This window comes from Martes martes, assembly GCF_963455335.1.
Source record: "Martes martes genome assembly, chromosome: 15".
In the NCBI taxonomy this organism is placed as follows: domain Eukaryota; kingdom Metazoa; phylum Chordata; class Mammalia; order Carnivora; family Mustelidae; genus Martes; species Martes martes.
Window position 1 is genome coordinate 48038088 of NC_137903.1, and position 18766 is coordinate 48056853.

The following is an 18766-nucleotide window of genomic DNA, read 5'->3' on the forward strand; positions in this document are numbered from 1 at the left end:
GATATTTGGATTGTTAACAGAACACTGTATTCCAAGGACACGGTGCTTGACCGAATGAAGCAGACAGGAATTAGAACCATTTTGGCAGTTCTTAAATTCTTGTGGGGATAAGTTAGAGCATGCTAAAATAATTTTCACTAATGAGTACTTTATCTGCCTTGTAAATAGTTTCAAAAAGTTAGCTGGCCTGCAGAAATGTTGACTAGTTTATGAAGTTCTTCCTGGACCCTCCCAAGCCTACCTAGCATTATCATCTTTCATTTTGCTAGCCAAGTCACTCCTACTTGTTTGTTACCCATATCCCCAGACTAACAAAACAATGCATATCTGGGCTCCAAACACAGATCTATAAAAATGCACTTTTTTTTAACGCTAATAGCATGTATTCTTGAGAGAGAAGTAGAAACTGTAACAGAAAGCATTTCAAACAGATATACTTCTGTGTGGGGAAAAGAAAAGTGGAATGAAGAAAACAGAAGGAATATCATTAGGAAAATAAAAGAGAAACCTTAAAGAGACACCAGAACCTATTGTGTTGAAAGGGAAAGAACTTAGTAAAATTCCTAGGCTTGTTGCCTGGTTTATTTTAAGTCTAGTTGATTTCTTTTAATGTGCATATTGTGTTCATTTACATGGTTGCAATCTGAAAGCAAAGAATATTTTCAGGATTCTGGAATAATCTAAGTCTCCAATAAAATATGTGCAGAAAAATTTTAATAACTATAATTAGACTCAAAAACAGCAAAGGAAATCTCATTATTTCTTTCTGAATTTTAGTTATATATTTTCTTCAAAACCAAAAAAGTTTGTCTATTGGGCAACCAGGAGTCCTTCTGAATTCATAATTCTTGTGATGCTTTCTGAGAAAGTAGCGGTGTCGGATTGGTTTAATTTTCTCTTTCACATGTTTTCCTCTCATTTTAATGAAGAAAAAGACAGCCAATCTGCAGCTTCCTTTGGGGACATTAGACAGCTTAGAGTAGTGGCAAAATAAACAAGATTTATTCTCATCAGATGTGTCAGGGGAAAATTGGAGGCATTCTGTGAGGTAATGGCAAAATAATCTTGAAAACTTCCAAGCACTTTTTCCAAATAAAATGGAAGAAATTTAAAGTTAGCTTCTGCCTAATTATGGCTAAAGAAAAATGTGTACTTAAAAATATGGGCATATACCATCCCCCTCCCAAAATGGGCATATATATATCTTCCAAAAATACTATTATAGTTTCTTCCTCTAAAAAAAGAGGAGGGCAGACTTAAGGTCTTACAGTTCTAGGAAGCTGATCTCTGGAATAGCTGACCACAGGGGTTTTTAATTTTTCCATAGAATAAAGTAGTGGGAATTGCAAGGTATAATATGGTAGTGTTTTTTCCCTTTCTTAGTGTCTCCTCTGTTTCTCTTCTATTAATCTGTGAAGGTATTTTCTACTAAATACCTAGTGCAGACGAGCACCTTAATTTATTTCAGTGCCTCGGTCATTTGTTGAAAACATTGTTTTTGTTTCTGCTGTTAACCTTAAAACCGCCCTTTATTCTACCAGCGAAAGATGGGTTTATTCAGGAGTAGCAGAGAATTACAATTGGGGACAAGCAATCTACAGCAAAACCAAAGCAAATCCACATGGAACAAAGGAGAGGAATGCTCTTTTACAGAGGAAAGGGGAAAGTTAAGACTTCCATATTATAAATGAAAACTCCATTGGAGTAAACTGGGCATTCAAAGTATGGTGGTTCTTCATTGGCTGAATTGTGACTTCCTATCATTGGCTGGGCTATTGTCGGGGAAGGATAGGCTTTCTTCCTCTTGCTGGGGTGGTAAAGTTGTAGCCACCAGCAAGGTTCATCTCTTCCTGTGGGATTTACAATTGATGGAGAATGGTAGGGCATGAGAGCTCCCCTTGTGGAACTTCCTGACTCCATTTCAGTTAGGTTTTCATTTATGATTTTTCACACTGTTCACCCACTGGAGTTGGTGTCTGGCCCCTTACGTAGCATCTGTAAGTACATGGGGATTCACTGAATGTCCTTAACAGGCCAAACTTTGTGGCCATGGTAAAGATAGGGCCCTGCTTTTAGAACAGGGATTGCAAAAAAAAAAAAAAAAAAAAAAAAAAACACGGAAGGTCTTTAACAGCCCAAGGACAAGTTATATTGCAAGCCCAACTCAGAGTTGGATCTCTGTGAGTGTGAGTTTTTGAAATGAGGAAACCATTCTTTGTTTATTCCCAAGCCTGTCTGTCTTCTATCCAGATGCTTTCGGAATCTAGAGAAGGTCCTGGCATGACTTTGAAATATTTAATATAAGCTCTTGGGAGTGTTTGTTATGTTTCTTTTCTGTGGACTAATATCTGAAGTAAATCACAGAGAACGTAAGTGGTTTATATGTCTCTTTTTTTTTTAGCACAAAGGAGAGTTTCTGCCAGGTAAGCTTTGGGAAGTTGATGGGATTAAGGCTCCCCTTGAAGAATTTTTGACTTTTCCTATAGAACCTGTTCAAAAACTTATCACTCAAGCACCAATAATAAATGTGCTTAAACACACACACACACACATACCATTTAGTTCAATTATGGAGAATCCAATTTATCCCCATTCTCTAAGGCATTTACTAGAAGAGAGAGAGTCCTTGGGCATTATTCTGTGTAATTAGATTTTTGCACCTTTGTATTGTGAATTGGGATTTCTGAATTCCCCACCCTAAGGTGCGAAGTGATGATGCTCAGAAGCCTGAGACTGAAGCTGATGTTATAATTCATCAGGACTTTTAAACTTTTTATAATTTGAGAAACTCGGGGGAAAGTAAACAATAGTGGATATTATACTCTATTTTATAAATATTAAATATTTTATTTTTTAGAGCTACTTCTCTTGTTTCCCCAAATTAATCTTCACCAGAAACCTCAACAGTTCTTAAGAAAATGTGTCAAAGGCTTAGTTAATCCTTTTCTCAGATGTGGATTTGGCTGTTTTTGGGAAATAGCCACTTTGTTAAAATAAATTCTTTTTTTTTTTAAGATTTTTTATTTATTTATTTGACAGAGAGAGATTACAAGTAGTCAAAGAGGCAGGCAGGGAGAGAGGAGGAAGCAGGCTCCCTGCTGAGCAGAGAGCCCAAGTCGGGGCTCGATCCCAGGACCCTGAGACCACGACCTGAGCCGAAGGCAGAGGCTTTACCCCACTGAGCCACCCAGGCGCCCCAAAATAAATTCATTTTTTAAAAAAAACTTGTATTTGGGGTGCCCGGGTGGCTCAGTTAGTCAAGCATCTGCCTTCTGCTTAGTTCATGATCCTAAAGCCCTGGGATCCAACCTTGCGTTGGGCTCCAGGTTCAGGAGGGAGTCTACTTCTCCTTCTTCCTCTGCCTCACAATCCCACTTGTTCTGTCTCTCTCTCACAAATAAATAAATAGAACCTTAAAAAAAATTTTTTTTGGTATTTTTCTTCTTCATAGTAACAATAAAAATGCAATTTTTGGAAATAGTGATTTGGGGAGGTAATATCATAGGAAAAAACCAATAATGAATGTTAAATAAATGAAACTGGATACAAAATATAATATTCTCAAGTATTAAAAATATAAAAAAAGATTACATGGAAATATAGCAAAATATGTTTGGATTTTTTATATCTTTCTGTACTTATGACTTGTTTTTCTATAAGTATTTGAAGCAGGGAGGAATCTATGTATTTCAGAGAAGACTTTAGAATGTATTATATTGACACTGCAAATGATGGGAAAGCTAGAAATAACCCACTATAGATTGTATCTTTCAAGAAAGAAAACTAATGACAAAGACTAGATCGGAGTTGAATTACTACAGAACTGGAAGGTTAACAAAGAAACTTCTAGGATAAAAAAGATACAAATCTTTTAGGTTGTTCAGACTTCATATAAGATTTACCTCATGTAAGACTTCATATACTTCCCAGGATTACACACTGGTCAAGAAAAACAAACAAATAAACTAAGGAAGGTTTTTGTTTGTAAATAATTCCCCACATATAATTACATGGACAAGTTCATATAAAAACTTAAAAAGAACTAATCAGTAGGTCTGTTTTTTTTTTTAAAAACAAATGAGTCAAGCTTTGAGAGTATTTTTTTTTTTTAAGGTTTTATTTATTTATTTGACAGAGAGAGATCACAAGCAGGCAGAGAGGCAGGCAGAGAGAGGGGGAAGCAGGCTTCCCGTTGAGCAAAGAGCCCGATGCAGTGCTCAATCCCGGGGACTCTGAGATCATGACCTGAGCCAAAGGCAGAGGCTTTAACCCACTGAGCCACCCAGGCACCCCGAGAGTGTATATTTTTAATAATAAGTAGTTGAAGGGCATCTGGGTGGCTCAGTCAGTTAAGTGTCTGACTCTTGGTTTTGGCTCAGGTCATAATCTCATAGGTTGTGGGGTTGTGAGATCAAGCCCAGTAGTCAGGCTCTGCACTCAGCGGGGAGTCTGCTTGAAAATTCTCTCCCTCTGCCCCTCCCCCACTCGCTCACACTCTCTCTCTTTCAAAAAAAAAATTAAAAAATAAGTAAGTCTCAAAAGAAAAATATTCGAGCTGAGAACTGTGCTTTTCTCCTTTCTGGGGACATTGGTATGTGTTTCAAGATTATGAAGCATTGTACTTTGCTTTACTGTACTGTACTTTACTCTTAAATATTTACTCAGGGAATCTTTCATTAATTCAACAAATATTTGCTGGGTACATAAATACAGTATACCCTTGGAGGAGAGATAAGGTATATTTAAACAGCTGTAGCAAAGTGGAGCACAGTTTTGGAAGAACACAAAAGAAGGTGAGATTGTTTCCAACTGGGGAAAACCAACTTCTTTTTGGGTTGGAGTCACCATCTGAGCTTAAAGGTTCTGAAAGTGGCTGGCAGGGCATTTAAGGGGGAGAAACAAGGGGTGAAGGCATGAGCATGTACAGGGGACAAGGAAAATTAGTTTGAGTAGGAAAGGTAGGGAATCAGAACCACTGGGGCCAGATCACAGGGTCTTTGGCCCTGGGCTAAGTGGTTACTACTCTGGGCAACAGGGAACTGTTGAAGGTTTTATGAAGGTAGTGACATGATCTTGTAGCAACCTGTCAAACGAAACTTGTCAGGTCAGGACCCAGAGGAGTGTACCTCCATGACCATTAGGTTTTCAAGAGAGTTCCTTGGGAGCATTAGGGGCAAGACTTGGCTCTGAAGGACAATTTCCCACTCTAACATCTGGGCCTTAATAACTTGTGCCCCTTTCTCGTGAGTGGGTCCATGGTGGCCATCTTGGGCTCAGCGTTTCATGTTCTGTTCCATCAGCCCTGGACTTACTCTGGGCAATCCCCAGGACTTGCCTCTGCCATACTGACCAAGCTTTGGCTTGTTTCCCATGATCCCCCAGGATCTGTGTATCGGCACTGACATTCCCTACCTCCCGCTCTGGTTTTGACTTTTCTTTGTTCCTCTTTTAGAGCTGAGAGCTAGTACTTTTGTTTGTTTATGTTCCATCCTCCCCAGCCCCCCACTGTGATGCTGAGGGCAGATTAAGAGACCTCTACAGTGTGAAAGGTGTGCTGGTTGGGATGGGGCCAAGGGGATGGGATAAGAAATATTGTGGCAATAGAAGGGACAAGATCCGATGATTGCTGATGACTGAATATGGGCACGAAGGAGAAGGAATCCAAGGACAGTGCTGAGTTTTTGAGGCTGTACAAATTTGAACGGCTTTAAAGGGGCTGGAAGACGCTTTTTTGACTTTTACAAAATCAAACGAACCTAAGTGTCGTAGACAGGGCTATTGAAGAATCTTCTTTCAGCTTTGGTACTGATTAGCCCAAAGGGTGTCACGAGCAGCTTGGTCGACTTAGTTGCACCAACGCATCGCCCTGCACAGGCTGCAGTTATTGGGTGGGATTGGAGGAAATATGCCTGTGCCAGAAATGCTGCTGTAGGAAGCGTGGAAGAAGCCCTCCTTGGTTCTCGTCTTTCTATTATTGATTAGCTTCTTTTTAGTGAAAAACGGTACTGTGTTTTACAATTTAGGAAAAAGAATGTGATACTAAATCAGAGCAGGAGTTGCGAGGGGGAAGGATGAAGGCAGTTGGATACTCAGGAATCTTGAAGACTGTGGGAAACAAGTTGCTTTTGGCTGAGGATATTTTATGTGGTGTCTGTGGACTGATCCACCTATTGGGATGTTTTCATAGTGGAATATTAAATAATAGTAATTATTATTAGTATTATTACTTTCTTGTAATATTACAAAATATTATTAGTATTATTAGTAATAGCAATAGTAATAATAGTCAAAATTCATTGAGCAACTAGTGTCAGACACTACTCGAGACACTTTTTTTTAACCTACAGAATATCTCAGTTAATCCTCACAAAACCTGTGAAAATGGGCAATTTACCTGTTTTACAGGTGAGAGAATTGAGGCTCGGGGAGAGAGACGCTCAATGTAACACAGTAACTAACTCGTGCTTTTCACTCTGGTTCATTAATACCAATGTTTTACTTAGTTGGTTTTCATTCAGGGATGCATTGAGAGTCCCTTCTGTGCTGAGAAGTGTTCCTGAAACAGCTGTGAAAATGTAGGTTATGTTTGTTTCCAGCCTGCAGTGAGTGGGAGGGCTGTTCTGTATGCAGCTGGGCAGGATGGCTCCAGCTGAAGAGTTACACAAGACAACCTGCTTTTGTCTTTGCCCTGATTCCTTAGTTCAGCTTAAGGACCTTCCCCTGGCGGTTGGCTTGGGTGCTCCCCACCTTCATCATCAATGATTTAATTACGAATTATCATGATCATTGAGCACTTTCTATGTGCCAGCTACCGTACTGAGCAGCTTACTGCATTAATCTGTGAATAACTACAGTGACACTATGAAAATGCTCCTCTTGTCTTCATTTTATACGAGGGGAATTAACTTGCACAAGGTCCCACTGCTGGTCAGCAGCAGAGATGGCACTCAACCCATGTGTGTCTGGCTCCGGAGTCCATCCTCCTAACCACAGTGTACTTTGCCCCAGGACCAGACTTTTCTCTAAATGTCAAGATCTCCTTCGGTGTTCCTATATTTGGGTTTAGATAGGCTTAATCTAAAATCTAGATACATTTTGAGAATCCCTTTGGGTTCTTATGAACTTATGCTATAGTGAGCTGTTTCATTCACATTTTGAACCAGTCATTAGGTTAATTACCAAAGGAAGCTGTAATATCTCTCTCTCTCTCTTTTTTTTTTTAATAAATGCTGCCTGGTGGAAGGTGTGTTGGTGCTCAAATCACAGAAGCATTTTTCTCATAGGGTCGAGGGAGTGGTGGCATCATAACACCTCAGTAGAAGCAGGGCATCCTTGAGTAAGGCTTTGTGATGTGGCAGGAAATCCAGTTTCAAAGCTTTGTAGAACTTATCATAAAATGGCATCCACCTTCTTTCATTTAAATCCAAGTGCTTGCAAGAATGCAAAAATTAGTATCATAAATTAGCAGGCTGCTCTTCTGTTAGACAAAATAGTGGTCACTTGGTCCCAAAGGGCAAATTTTGTTAATTGTTTATGTGTTTCGTTGAGGTGAGACTCATTCTTATTGTGGGAATTCTTAAAGATATCCTACTCCTATGTAAGAAAATTATAGACAAGGAAGGAGAATTTTATTTCTTATGCACTATATAAAAGCTAATAAAATATTAACCAATTAGATAATTATAAAGCCTGAGTATATTAAAGTATTATGCAAATACTGATTAATAGTCATACCATGGACTCACAGAGCAAGCAAAAGCATGCCTGATTCAAATTATAGGAGCTTTTATTTGCATTTCTACAGAACCTATTATTAATGGGTCTCAAAGCACCTTTCAAGTAATAGTTATTAAAGCCCATAAATATAACCAAAAAATGTCATTTTATGGAGGGAATAAGCAAGAATTCCCCTTTACTTCATACATAGTATGAGATCTAAATGGCTGAGCTAAAGGAGGATTCTCCATATGCAAAGATTACTCATATACTATGGGTGTTTGGACCTATGATTCCATAGGTATAGAAATTGGCAGCTATGAATTCAAAGTTCTCATACTGAATATCTCAATCTATGGAGTTAGGACTCTTCACTTATTTTTGAAATTCTACATGCACAATAGCTCTAAACATATCTTCTTGGTATGGTATATTTTGATATTTCTCTGTGACTATATCAAATTTGAAAACAAAAATTATGCCAAGTTCACATGAAAGTATTTTAAAATATTTTGGAATGTCATATCAGGTTTATTTTTTTCTCAAGATGTTATCTTATTCCAAGGACTAAGAGCTTGTAAGCACAGTCAGTGGGGCTTATGTTTATTTCTCAACTTTGTAGCAAGTCCTTCAAAGGTTGTGAGGATTTCTAATCTGTCCCAGAATATTCCTTTGCCCTTCCTCCCCAATTTCTTTTTCCCCTTTCCCTCTTTTGCAATTTCCCTACTTCTACAACTAAGCCCAGGTTGGAAAAGCTCAAGAATATTCCTAGTGCCTGACTCCCCCTCTTCTTCTGTCTCGAGTCTTCTAACAACCCCCTTTCCCTCTGTGATTGACCCGAAGCTTTATTTTCTTCTGGTGTGGAGAGCTCATGTTGCAATTGCTGGTCACTATTGTAAGGCAGCTCTACTCATGGTTGTACTTCAATGTCACAGAGTTTCCAAGTAAAGTATGGAATAGTGAGCACCTGCCTTTATAGTTAGGGACACTGGAGCCCAGAGAGAACGAGGGACTCGACTGAGGTCATCCAGCTGGTTTCTGTCTCCCTGGAACTGGGACCACAGCTCAGGTCTCTACACTGTTAAACCACAGCTTTTCCCTCTGCTTCATAGTAATTATATAGGGCTTTGAGTCACACACAGAATTTACCCAGAAACATAGGGGCAGAACTAGAAGAAAGAGTTTGTTGCTTTTATCCAGGGCTGTGGGTCAGCAAGATGAATTAAAGCCTCAGGGAGCTGAAGAAAAACAGAATGATGTGTGTGTGGAGTTGGAATGGTGACCCCTGGGATGACTGTATAGGAGCTGGATGACTGGAGGAAGGGGGAGATGAAGAACAAGTTGAGGTGGAGAACCGGGTGAGGTAGAATGGTAGCTGTAGAAAGATGTAGAGGATGGCTAAGTTTATGGCCTTGGCAAGGCATTGTTGACGTAAGATGGAGACAGTTTCTATCAGTTGCTGGATGGATGGTCCTTAGGGAAAGCAGAGTCTCTCAGGATGATGTCAGGGAGAGGGAGAGATAAAGGCACGTATGGCATGTTACAAAGTTCTCAGGGAATGTGAACTCATAACAAATCCCTGGGAAACAGTGTCTTAGAGGGGCAGATATGTGCCTATTCTAATTTTTCATTTTCATATTTTTCTAGGGAAAACTGAGGCTACTATCAAAAACTTCAGTCCCTACTATAGTCGCCAGTACTCTGTGGCTTTCTGCAATCATGTGCGCAGTGAAGTAGAACAGCAAAGAGATTTAACATCACAGTTTTTGAAGACCAAGGTAACCCATGGATGTTTGGTTGACAATGTCTCCCACTGAACAATGCTTTATAACTCGTAACGTTTCTGAAATAAGCAGTAATTTAAATGGCAGTTAAAAAAAAATCTCTTCTCAAATCATGTCATGGTCAAAAAACTGAAAAAAATCGAACAAACAACTCTGTCTGCCTAGAAGAGTGTATGGTTTCTTGTTGATGGTGTAATCCGTATTAGAAAATTAGTGTGATCCAATTTTATTGTTTTCCCCACATTGATACTTTAATATCAGGAAATCTGATCTGCTATAGTGAAGTTCATTTTTAAGAAAAGTCATCTTTTTAGTGCCTTATATTATGGGCATTTTTGTTTTGGTCATTGATCAAATATGATTTTTTTTTTCAAATCTCCTCATTTATTCTTTCTCATTTGCTCCATGATAATAATTACCCACAACCTCAGCACATATTCATTGACACCTACTATGTGTCAGGCCCTATTCCAAGAATTGGGGATCAAGACAAATTCTGCTTTCCTGTATATATTCAAAAATAGGAGACAGACAGTAAACAAATAAAGAAACATATACCAGGTGGTATCAGGTCATAACAAATGCTCATAGAAAAATGAAGCAGGAGTCTTATTTTAGAGAAAATGATCAGAGAAGGCCTCTATGAAGACGAAATTTGAGCAGGAACTGGAGTGAAATAAGAGTAGGCTGTGCGAGTATCTGCAGGATATGGAACAGTAAGTGCAAAGGCCCTGTAGCAGTCATAAGCACATCAAGAAGACTATGTCCTGTGAACAGCATGAGCAAGGGAGAAAGGGTGATAAATGATTATGGAGTGAAAGGGAAGGACCAGACCATGGAGGAGCTGTAGATCATGATAAGGGTCTTTATTTGTAAATGTGAAGAGAAGTTATTGGAGGATATCAAATATAGAGTAACTTGCAATTTTCAGCGATCTCTCTGGGCTCTCTGTAGTGAATAGACCATGATGAGGGATAAGAGGGGAGCTTGTAGACTGGTGAGGAGGACACTGTAGCAATGTAAGAAAAGATCGGTGAAGGCAAGTGGGATTAGGGTGGTGATAGTAGCAATTGTGAGGAAAGGCCCAAGTCAAGATGGACTTGAGATAGAGCTGATGGAACTTGCTGATGGACTGGACAGGACATTATAGAAGAAGAGAGAAAATCAGGGATGATGTCTTGGTTTTTAGCCTGAGCAAATAAGTACAAGGAGTTGCCTTTTACTCGAAGGAAGAGTCAGAGGTGGGTGGGAATCATGAGTTCCCTTTTGGCCACGTAAGTTTGAGATGCATATTTGACATACACCTGTGGGAATATTGAATAGATAATTAGTCGACACTTGGAGACCAAGAAAAGGAGAAGGATCCAACATGATGGATTGGTAGGAAATAGCCTTGCAGGAGGAGAAAAATCAGGAAAGAGGAATGTGCCAAAAGGCAAATAAAGAAGGGCTTCCAAGAAGGAGGGAGATATAAATGGGTCAGACACTGCTCACATGTTAAGTTGACCAATAGGTTTAGCAGCATGGATGTGTAGGGATAACTGAGTGTCATTCGCAAAAAACGGTGAGTCTCACAGTGTAGGGAGCTTGTTAAAAATGCAAAGTTTGGCCCATACCCCCAGAGATTCTGATATAGTAAGTTTAGGGTAAGGCTGCATTTTTAACAAGCCTAACAGTTGATTTGAGTGGCCCAAGTTAAAAAAAAAATGCACATAAAACTATAAAATCAACCTATATGGGTTCAGTCTCAGTTAGAGGGAAGATTGAGATCCTCCCTTACCTGTTAATGAGTCCAGATAGGAAACTGCCTCTTCTTTATCTGTCAGGACAGAATTAATTCAGAAGGCAGTCTAGTTCATCCCTCAGCCAATTCTTAAAAAGATTAGCGTATCTGTCTTCTCCCTATGGTTTATGCAAATTTTACTTGAAGGTGGAGAGATAGGTTTCCAAAAGCCCTTTGATTTTTAAATAAAGGGAAAAGAGATGTAAATTCAGTGACACGTGAAAGACAGGAAGCCCATTCCTGTATTTTGAGATAATACAGGGATTTTACTATGAGAAAGGATGGGAGTTATTCCTCACACAGTTAGCCCAAAGGGAGACCTAACTAAGAAACTGGCAGAGACTTCCCTATAGCACATATATCACCAGGGTTAACGAGGAATCATTCAAGTTTTACTTGAGAAAGGTAGAAAGGAGAAAGGTAGAACTGGAATTTGCTGGCTAGCCTGCTCATTCTCCAACCAGAGGGCAAACAGGGTCTCCTTGAAGAGCACGTAGATGGGGCAAGTGTTTACAGACTGTGTCCCCAGGGCTTTTGGATCTGAAAAGACCACTGACCCTCGAGGCTATACCTGAAGGTATGGTGGATAAGGGAGCAGCCTATTAATTCTCCTGTTTTCAGGCATATTCAAGGTGTTGGGGGTATACAGCCACAACTGACACTTAACTACCTCTTCCAGAGTTTATCATTAAGTGACATGTATGCAAGGGCACAACCTTCTTACTACAATCCCTTCTACCATCTGCTTCTTTTGCAGCACAATGGAGGGAAATGGAAATCACAAACATATCAATAAGACAAATATTTGCATTTGGTCAGAGGGAGCAGGGAGCAGAAGTATGGAGGGAGGTGGGAGAAGCAACAATGTCCCCAGGATCTCAGCACAAGATAGTTTCCTAAAACATTCCTTGAACTCCCGTGGATAGAGTTGGTGACAGCATGCTATGTTATCTTTCGTTGTTATGATGAATGGTATTTACCTTCTTTAAAGCCACCACTGGAGCTTGGAACTGTTCTGTATGAAGCAGAGCTATCACAGTTTGCTGAAGACATAAAGAAATGGAAGGAGCGGTACATCGTGGTTAAAAATGATTTTGCTGTGGAGAGCTATGAGAACAAAGAGGTAAGATGTTTCCTTGTTTGCGCTGGTCCTTACAACATTCTTCAGCATTGGCTGGGTTGATGGACATGCCTTCTCCTTCGAGACTGATTCCTTCAATAAGCACTCACTCATGCAGCTACTTACTTTTGTTAACATGTTTACTGAATGCCTATTATATGCCAAGTGTTAGAGAAGGTTCTGAGCCTCTAACAGCAGGTGAAACAGATGCTTGTAGTCCAATGGGCAAGGCAGACTTGGAACAAGTAATTGCAAGTGAGTGTGAAAATAGGTTACACCAAGTGACCAGTGCAGGAGCCTTTCCTAGGATCATTCAGCTCCAGGGTCTTTTTTTTTTTTTGCTTCAGGGTCTTTCTGTCACGGCCCTGATATGTCTCCCTCTCTGCTCAATGTCTCCATGTCTTGCTACCGGTAAGCCTCCTATGGGACAAGCAGCTGAGGAGTTAATAAGACTATGACTGCATTTGCATGGGTTCCCAGGAAGTCAGGCATTTTAAGACTTTATTCCACTTGTACTTAATGGATTTTTTTTTCATTTAACTTTTTCCTGGTTATCATATGATTTTTCTGTAAAATCATTAGATGACTAATATAAGATGCCTGCAAGCTATGGAGAAAATGAGGTCATGTATAACGTGCCTAGCGCCTGAGAGGACTTCCGGTTTTGTTGGTTCCCACTTCTCTCCCCACGTGGGGAGGTCATTTGGTTCTAGAGGAGAGAACCCTGGGCAGTGAATTGGGAAAATGAAAGTTTAGGTTGGGCCTCAAGTTACGTCAGAGAGTCAGCCTGAATGATCCCACTGGTTCCTTCCAGATCTTGCACTGTGCCCATTTTTGGTCCACATAGATCCTCAAGCTCCCTTTGGAGTGTATAGTTACTGTTTATCAGTTAAAGGTGGTACCAGGTTTAAAACTCTGCTTTCTTGACTCCAAGTTTGAGAGAAGTCAGGGTGACCTCCATGGATACTTTCAATAATACCTCAGATGCCAAAGCTTTAGGAAGAAACTTAAGATTGGCAAGTCAGTGTGTTTCCTTTCCATTTCTGATGGGAAATAGAAGCAAAATACAGTTTGAACTTATTCCACAGGCTACTAGGCAATGTTCAAGTGCTCTCCTGGGTAGTCTTATTCTTTTCAACATTCATTAAGCAAATATCTTCTCTGCTTCTCTATATTAGGACTTTATTCAGCACTTGATTTGCTCTCAGAAGCAAATGATCAATGCACTACATACAATAATGATAATAATAAATCACCTCAGGGGTGCTTGGGTGACTCAGTCAGTTAAGTGTCTCACTTCTGCTCAGATCACGATCCTGGGGTTCTGGGATCAAGTCGCGCGTTGGGCTCCCTCTCCCATGTGTGCTCCCCCCCTCTCTCAAATGAATAAATAAAATATTAAAAAAATAAAAGAAATCACCTCATATTTTATATGGCACATTACAGTGTTCGTTCCAGGAAGCTTGAGAAGAGGCAGTAGAGCATAATGGTTAATATAATGTGCTTTGAATCACACCTTTGCCAGTTACTGGATAGGTGTCCTTGTGTAAGTTATAAATCTCTCTGAGCCTCTGTTTTCTCATCTGTAAAATGGTGACCGTGTTGTTGTAAGGATTAAATAAACAAACATATTGAAGCACTTAGCGTATGGTCAACCACTGGCGGAGCCCAGCGTGGGGCCGTCATGGTGTGATTGCTACTAACTGAGAGGAAACACTCATGGAGCTTGCTCTTGGACTTGTTAAGGTTTTTAGCACATTTGGGGCTACCTGAACTTTTAATTTTGAATCAGGTTTTGGGACTTTTTCCTTCTTCTCTTCATTTTTTTCTAGCTTGCTCCTTCAAGTTGCAATTTATGGACTATCTTGCTTTCTTTGCTTTGCTCATCATTTTTAAGTAAACGTGTTCAGGGGCGCCTGGATGGCTCAGTCGTTAAGCATCTGCCTTTGGCTAGGCTCGTGACCCCAGCGTCCTGGGATCGAGCCCCACATGGGGCTCCCTACTCAGCGGGGAGCCTGCTTCTCCCTCTCCCACCTCCTCTGCTTGTGCTCCCTCTCTCGCTGTGTCTCTCTCTGTCCAAAACAAAATAAAACAAAAACCTTTAAATAAACTTGTTCAGGTTGTTAAGATATGGTCACTGAATTTGGTAAAAGCTATATATTTTTTTTTAAAACTTGGAAGTTTTACAGGAGCATCTGGTGGGGCAACTCAGGGGCACTTCAGTCGGTTAAAAACTTGGGAATTTTATTTTATTTATTTATTTTTTAAAGATTTTATTTATTTATTTGACAGAGATCACAGGTAGGCAGAGAGGCAGGCAGAGAGAGAGGAAGGGAAACAGGCTCCCTGCTGAGCAGAGAGCCCAATACGGGGCTTGATCCCAGGACCCTGGGATCACAACCTGAGCTGAAGGCAGAGGCTTTAACCCACTGAGCCACCCAGGTGTCCCCAAAAATTGGAAATTTAAAAAAATGCTCATGCAGTTTGCCATAATTCCCCGAAGTTTTAATAATATCCTGGTTTTTTTTTTAATTTATAGAAAGGCATTTTTTTATTACACCAAAGAGTTACATATTAAGTACCCATAAATTACCTATTATTTCATTGAGAGTCCAGTTTTGGCAGGTAATTAAGCAGGAAAAAACTGAAATGTTCTCATTCAGGATTCATGCCCTACTTCCTGTACACTTTATGTACAGACCCGGATGTGAACCCCAGATTTTCATCAGCTCACTACCGGGCCATTGATATGTTCTTTGAGCTAGAATTTTCTCATTTATAAAATGGAGGAAGAAACTAATTCTTTTAATTTTTTATTTTTAAATAAACATATAATGTATTATTAGCTCCAGGGGTACAGGTCTGTGAATCGCCAGGTTTACACACTTTACAGCGCTCATCATAGCACATACCCTCCCCAATGTCCATAACCCAATCACCCTCTCCCTACTCCCCTCCCCCCGCCCCCCTCAGTTAGTTTTGTGAGATTAAGAGTCTCTTGTGGTTTGTCTCCCTCCCGAGCCCATCTTGTTCCATTTATTCTTTTCCTACCCCCAAACCCCCAACGTTGCCTCTCCACTTCCTCATATCAGGGAGATCATATGATAGTTGTCTTTCTCCGATTGACTTATTTCGCTAAGCAGAATACCCTCTAGTTCCATCCACGTCATCGCAAACGGCAGGATTTCATTTCTTTTGATGGCTGCATAGTATTCCATTGTGTATATATCCCACATCTTCTTTATCCATTCATCTGTTGATGGACATCTAGGTTCTTTCCGTAGTTTGGCTATTGTGGACATTGCTGCTATAAACATTCGGGTGCACGTGCCCCTTTGGATCACTACGTTTGTATCTTCAGGGTAAAAATACCCAGTAGTGCAATTGCTGGGTCATAGGGTAGCTCTATTTGCAACTTTTTGAGGAATCTCCATGCTGTTTTCCAGAGTTGTTGCACCAGCTTGCATTCCCACCAACAGTGTAGGAGGGTTCCCCTTTCTCTGCATCCTCGCCAGCATCTGTCATTTCCTCACTTGTTAATCTTAGCCATTCTGACTGGTGAGAGATGGTATCTCATTGTGGTTTTGATTTGTATTTGCCTGATGCCGAGTGATGTGGAGCATTTTTTCACGTGTCTGTTGGCCATCTGGATGTCTTCTTTGCAGAAATGTCTGTTCATGTCCTCTGCTCATTTCTTGATTGGATTATTTGTTCTTTGGGTGTTGAGTTTGCTAAACTGGAAGAAACTAATTCTTAGTGCTGTTTTGAGTATTAAATAACATAATGTTTATAAAAGTCCAGATTGGGGCCTGTTAGAACAAATAATGCAATTCAGTCTTAAGGCCAGTCTGAGCTGAACTGCTCCTAGGCATTCTCAAAGTCACAACTCTAGATTCTTCTCGGTTGTGCCCTCGGTCCCTGATGTGCCTATGAAGTTGAGTAGTGCTTCTTACAAATGGGAAATGACCGGGGCACCTGGGCACCTTGGTTGGTTGAGCATCTGCCTTCGGCTCAGGTCATGTTCCCAGGGTCCCCCCACCAGGCTCCCTGCTCCACGGGGAGTCTGCTTCTCCCTTTCCCTCTGCTCTGCCCCCCTCCATACTCTCTCTCAGATAAATAAATAAGATCTTTAAAAATAAATTTAAAAAGAGAAGAATTTGTTTTGTTTGGGACTCCTCACTTACCATCTTATTGATGGTAAGCGACCAAGGTGCCCCTCTCTGCCCCTCTTCTACATTTCCCAATTTGTTCTGATGTCATGATGTTGCATTTCCATCCCAGATCATTTTACTGCAAAACAGTGTCACGTGGTGTCATGTCTTATCATGGCAACACTTTTCTGTTTTGGGTGAAAATCCATGGCAACCATCATTGCAATTATATGTCCCCCATGTCATTTGTCATCGGTGCCCAAGCCTTTTGTGCAGTAAGTGTCTGTATGTGTCATCACCCTTGTGGTTATGTGAATGATTCAGGTGCTAGCGTCTGAAATGGTAGGTGTGGTGCAGGATTTCTGGAAGTTACTGAGGTGATGTTTTCCCCACTACAGAAACATACCTAGAGTGAATTTCTTGAGATTAAGGACTCTGATTTACCATGTTGCGACCATCACTAAAGTACCTTGCAAGTCACAGGTACACAAAACATACTTTTTAAATATGTGGCTCTTCTTCAGAGACATAGTGTAGGAATTGTTATCTCTGAGTGTGTGTGCCTGTGTCTCCTTCTGATATTCCTGGTATTTTCCAAAAATCCAAATGGGGAAAAAAAAAATCACCTATTTATGCCTTTTTCTCCCCAGGCCTATCAGAAAGGAGCGACTCCTAAAAGCCGAATTCTTCCAGCTGGGGGCAAGGTGTTAACCTCAGAAGATGAATATAATTTGTTATCTGATCGGTTCTTCCCAGACCCTATTGGTGAGTCACTGAGCATTCTTTCTCGAGGCAAAATTCCTACCCTGGCTTTGTCTTGCTGGAGGAGTGGTTCTCAGTGGGGGAAGGGATTTCACTCTGCGGGGATATTTGGCAGAGTCTGGAGACAATTTTGGTCGTTATGTCTTTTTTTTTTTTTTTAAGATTTTATTTATTTATTTGACAGACAGAGATCACAAGTAGGCAGAGAGGCAGGCAGAGAGAGAGGAGGAAGCAGGCTCCCCACTGAGCAGAGAGCCCCATGCGGGGCTCAATCCCAGGACCCTGAGATCATGACCAGAGCTGAAGGCAGAGGCTTAACCCACTGAGCCACCCAGGTGCCCCATGGTCGTTACATCTTGGGAGGCTGGTGCTATAAGCATTTAGTGGGTAGAGGGCAGCAGGCTCTCCTGCATAGGACAGCCCCTGACAACGAAGTATCTGTCAGAAGACGTTCACTGTCGAATAGTTGCTGAGGTTGAGAAACTCTGGGCTAGCCACTTGTTCTTTGTAGACAAATGGAAGATGCAAGTTCTCTAATTTGGGTAAACGTTTTACCACTTCTGCTATTGTAAATCACATTCAGTAATACACAAGTCAGGTACAAGTCCGGTTCTAGCCCGTGGAAAATGTACCATTCAGTTGTCAGACAGCCTGACTTTAATCACATCGCGTGGGGCAGAAACAAATAGGTAGGGCCCTATTTCTGTGAAGTACGCAATCCCACCTTTAAGCAAGCAGGTCCAGACCTGTTAGGGAATATTATTTTTATAATTTTAGGATGATATGCAATAAAGTATCCTGAACTGACAAAATGCTTTAAACAAGCATTACAGTCGCTCATAACTCCTGTATAAAAATAGCATTGCATTAATCTGGAAGTAATAACTGGAAGTAATAACTGCTGTCATGGAAAGAGTATTGAACTATAAATTTAGAAGCTGGATTTTTATCTAGTTCTGCAACACTTATCAGTGTTTTCCCCAGCCAGTGTTGAGCTTCTCCGCTTTCTGATTCTCCCATTCCAGGCCCTTGAACTTAAAAACGTAGAAAGAGGTCTTTCCAGCTCTAACATTCTCGGATTCTCATTTATTCCACTTTTTGCACGTAGAGAAAGGGATGGATGATATAGAGACCAAATAGCGCGTTTCATAGAGATTCATGAACTGTGGATAATAACTCCATCTGGCTTTGTGTAAATCATACCACACAGTAATTACTTGGTTTCTTGAAGAGCGCCCTGGTTCTTATTAATGGGCATAATCATATCATTAGAATTTATGGAGAAAAATATAATCATTCTATCAATTGTCATTTTGGTGTAGAATGCTTAGCATAGTGTTTTTAATAGGACTATTATAGGATTAGTACATGGGCCATAAACCTAGATTAACAAACTATTACTAAGTAATTCAGGCTAAAACAATACTTTATGTGCTCTATACATATTATT

General features: G+C 40.4%; 1 protein-coding gene across 1 annotated transcript in view; it reads left to right on the forward strand.

The window, feature by feature from the left end:
• The window catches only part of NIBAN1 (niban apoptosis regulator 1), a 156551-nt gene that overhangs the window by 56343 nt on the left and 81442 nt on the right, over positions 1 to 18766 (forward strand). Inside the window, exons 2-4 of the mRNA XM_080824199.1 lie at positions 9364 to 9494; positions 12275 to 12406; positions 17205 to 17319. Coding sequence (XP_080680325.1) covers positions 9364 to 9494; positions 12275 to 12406; positions 17205 to 17319 — 378 coding nt within the window. The remainder of the gene's footprint in view (positions 1 to 9363; positions 9495 to 12274; positions 12407 to 17204; positions 17320 to 18766) is intronic.